The sequence below is a fragment of the Orbicella franksi genome, chromosome 9 (genome assembly GCF_964199315.1).
Source record: "Orbicella franksi chromosome 9, jaOrbFran1.1, whole genome shotgun sequence".
Taxonomy (NCBI): Eukaryota; Metazoa; Cnidaria; class Anthozoa; order Scleractinia; family Merulinidae; genus Orbicella; species Orbicella franksi.
The window spans coordinates 22,290,565-22,293,064 of NC_138153.1; the positions used below are offsets into that span (position 1 = coordinate 22,290,565).

General features: G+C 41.8%; 2 protein-coding genes across 3 annotated transcripts in view; one reads left to right on the top strand and one right to left on the bottom strand.

Moving 5' to 3' along the window:
- LOC145497963 (arfaptin-2-like) overlaps positions 1 to 2,500 on the top strand; it is a 60,274-nt gene that overhangs the window by 18,442 nt on the left and 39,332 nt on the right. The gene's annotated exons all lie outside the window — the stretch shown is intronic.
- LOC145497914 (endothelin-converting enzyme 2-like) overlaps positions 824 to 2,500 on the bottom strand; it is a 23,842-nt gene continuing 22,165 nt past the window's right edge. The window contains exon 17 of the mRNA XM_081477788.1: positions 824 to 2,223. Coding sequence (XP_081333914.1) covers positions 2,124 to 2,223 — 100 coding nt within the window. The 3' untranslated portion in view covers positions 824 to 2,123. The remainder of the gene's footprint in view (positions 2,224 to 2,500) is intronic.

A 2,500-nucleotide genomic window follows, 5' to 3' on the forward strand; every position in this document is an offset into this window, starting at 1 on the left:
TTGACACAAGAGTCAAGGTTTTATTCACCTTATCAAGGGAAAGACTCTTTCCTTTTCAATATCAGTACACGGGACTGCTTATACTCTCAAAACAAGCCACATCATGCCGCAACCGGCCGTGGCCCCTGATTGGACGCATACTTGGCACATGGCGAAGCGCCGTTGCTCAGCAGAGATGGAGAATCTACAACTCTGAACTCACTGAGTTCTACCACAACCTAGCTAAATTAAGTCGCCACAGTTTAAAGTAATATCTTAATTTTAAGTAAATTTTTAGACACGGCCTCCATGAAAAGCAGTTTTTTTTTTATTGTAGTTAGGCAGATAGGTAAATAATCCAGTAACTTTGTTGACTGATGGAAAAACCGTGTATAAATAAAGTTATCTTATCTTATCTTATAGTGGTAAAGCCGTCCCTAAGCAGGGTACAACGGCAACTAACACCGGCAAAACTACAGTTCCACGTAAATCGCTGTCATATGACAGGATTGGAGAGATCATCGCGTCAAAAATTTTAGTTGCAAGGAAGAGGGACAATTTCCTGACATTTGTGTGTTTTGTAAGAGTATACAGAGCGCGAAAGGCCTTCTCTTTAATTTCAACTTGTCAAGTGCTAAATCAGAGAAGTGCTGCCAGCGATGCTATTGGCGTATGTTGTGACGACTTTTCTTGCGATTTTGGTTTAATAAATACCAAAAGTAGTTTTCGTGTTACCATTCCCTGTTTATTTTAAGATCTTTATAATATTTTTGCTTTTATGTACGTAAGACGAAATGTAAGGAAATCTGTGAATAAATATTTTTTCGTTTATTAATGAAACAATGCTGACGTTAGCAATACTCTTCGTGATAAGCAAGTAGTCTCCCACGTGTGACGAGATAAAAGAACGTCTGCGGGAGAGCTAGATTCAGGGCCAGTTATCTCTGAAATAGGGTATAAAATTTTTTGGTTAGGTCATAAATAGGGTAGGGAAAATCGCAGACTTAGTCATAAATAAGATAAGGAGGAGTTTTCCCACCCCCTCCCCACCCCCACCGGGCTTTCACAGCTTAAGCTCCTCGCCGGGTTAGCCTCTTCAAGGCGTTCAGTTAGTTGGGGCGCAATACAAAAAAAGCGCGGTGAGAGGAAACGAGCTAACGCCTGTGGGCAAACGTTCTTTCGCTTGCTCTCGCCGCGCTTCTCCTCTATTTTTTCGCTCGCCTGTTTTCGCGCTCCACCCCAACTAACTGAACGCCTGGAAGAGGCCACGCTGGGTAAACAGGTTGGGAAAACAAATTATCTCGTTAGGATGCTTCACGGAACAGGGAAAATAACTCAGTTGAGTCACTTGCCTGGCAGCCGAAACTCTTTACAAGATGCCAGAGATAGGGGGGCTTTTTGCCTCGTATTGCTCAGCGACAACGTAGCAGGGAAACCAGGAGACTTCTTTGGACCTCAGCATCTGATAGCATCTTCATTCAATACTTTTCACTGAACATCAAGGCAAGTAAAGTAATCGGCGCCGGATCTACGACAGTTTTCGCGTTACTTATATACTCTGCTAGGTAATCTTCTTTTAGTCGGGTAACCTTACTACTGTATATAGTCAAGTCAATGTTTCCAACTCTCGCCTGTCTCGAGATATATGCACGGTATTCATGGAATGGGGTGAAACAATAGGGAAAATAAATTAAAATTAAATTGAAATAAAAGTTCTGTGAGTTCACTGCATTCTTCCCTCCGCGTCATATGCTTGTATCTGGTCGTTGTACTGTTATTTGTCTTTGCCTCTCGACAGTCTCGTGACAATAAACATTCATGGCAGACAGTTGGTGCATTGAAATACTATGGGAACTTCATACTCAAAATGTCTATAGGAAATCTGCGAGTCCGGCAAACTAATGTCATGCATGTTATACACCGCGCGAGGGTGCAAAAGAGACATAACAAAATTTCACGAATGCTTTCCTGCTACGTCATTTGTTTGCCACCACCAAATGAAATTTATGTCAACAAATAAATCATGAACATGTCTTTTTATTGTGTTCTAACCGTCCTTACAGCAAAAGCAAGTGAAATGTACGGTAATCTCAGTTGACTCGATCTTTGAATCATAATACTTTTCGACATTCTCTCAGACTCCATCACCATACCTCACACTTCTTTTCAGGGTTCATGGTGCTATTCGCTGGACAATTAAACGCCTCAGAAAACTCCTTAAAATTGGAAAGTGTTCCAATAACCCTACAATCAAGAAAGAAAACCATGTCTGATTAATCAGAATTGTACTTACTGCCTGTCTTTAAAATGTTACAGCGAGACCGAAAATGATAATCGAATAATAGGCGCCGCCACGTTACATAAGGGAGCTTACGAATCGACGACTTTCGGACGACGGCGCCGTTGGGTCACCTTATAGTCTCGCGTCGTCGTCCTGTAGAAATTTGAATTTACGATTCGCAGTAAAGACGACGACGTTTATGCGCGACCGGCAATTTTTTTTTGTCTCAGGAGCTCGAGA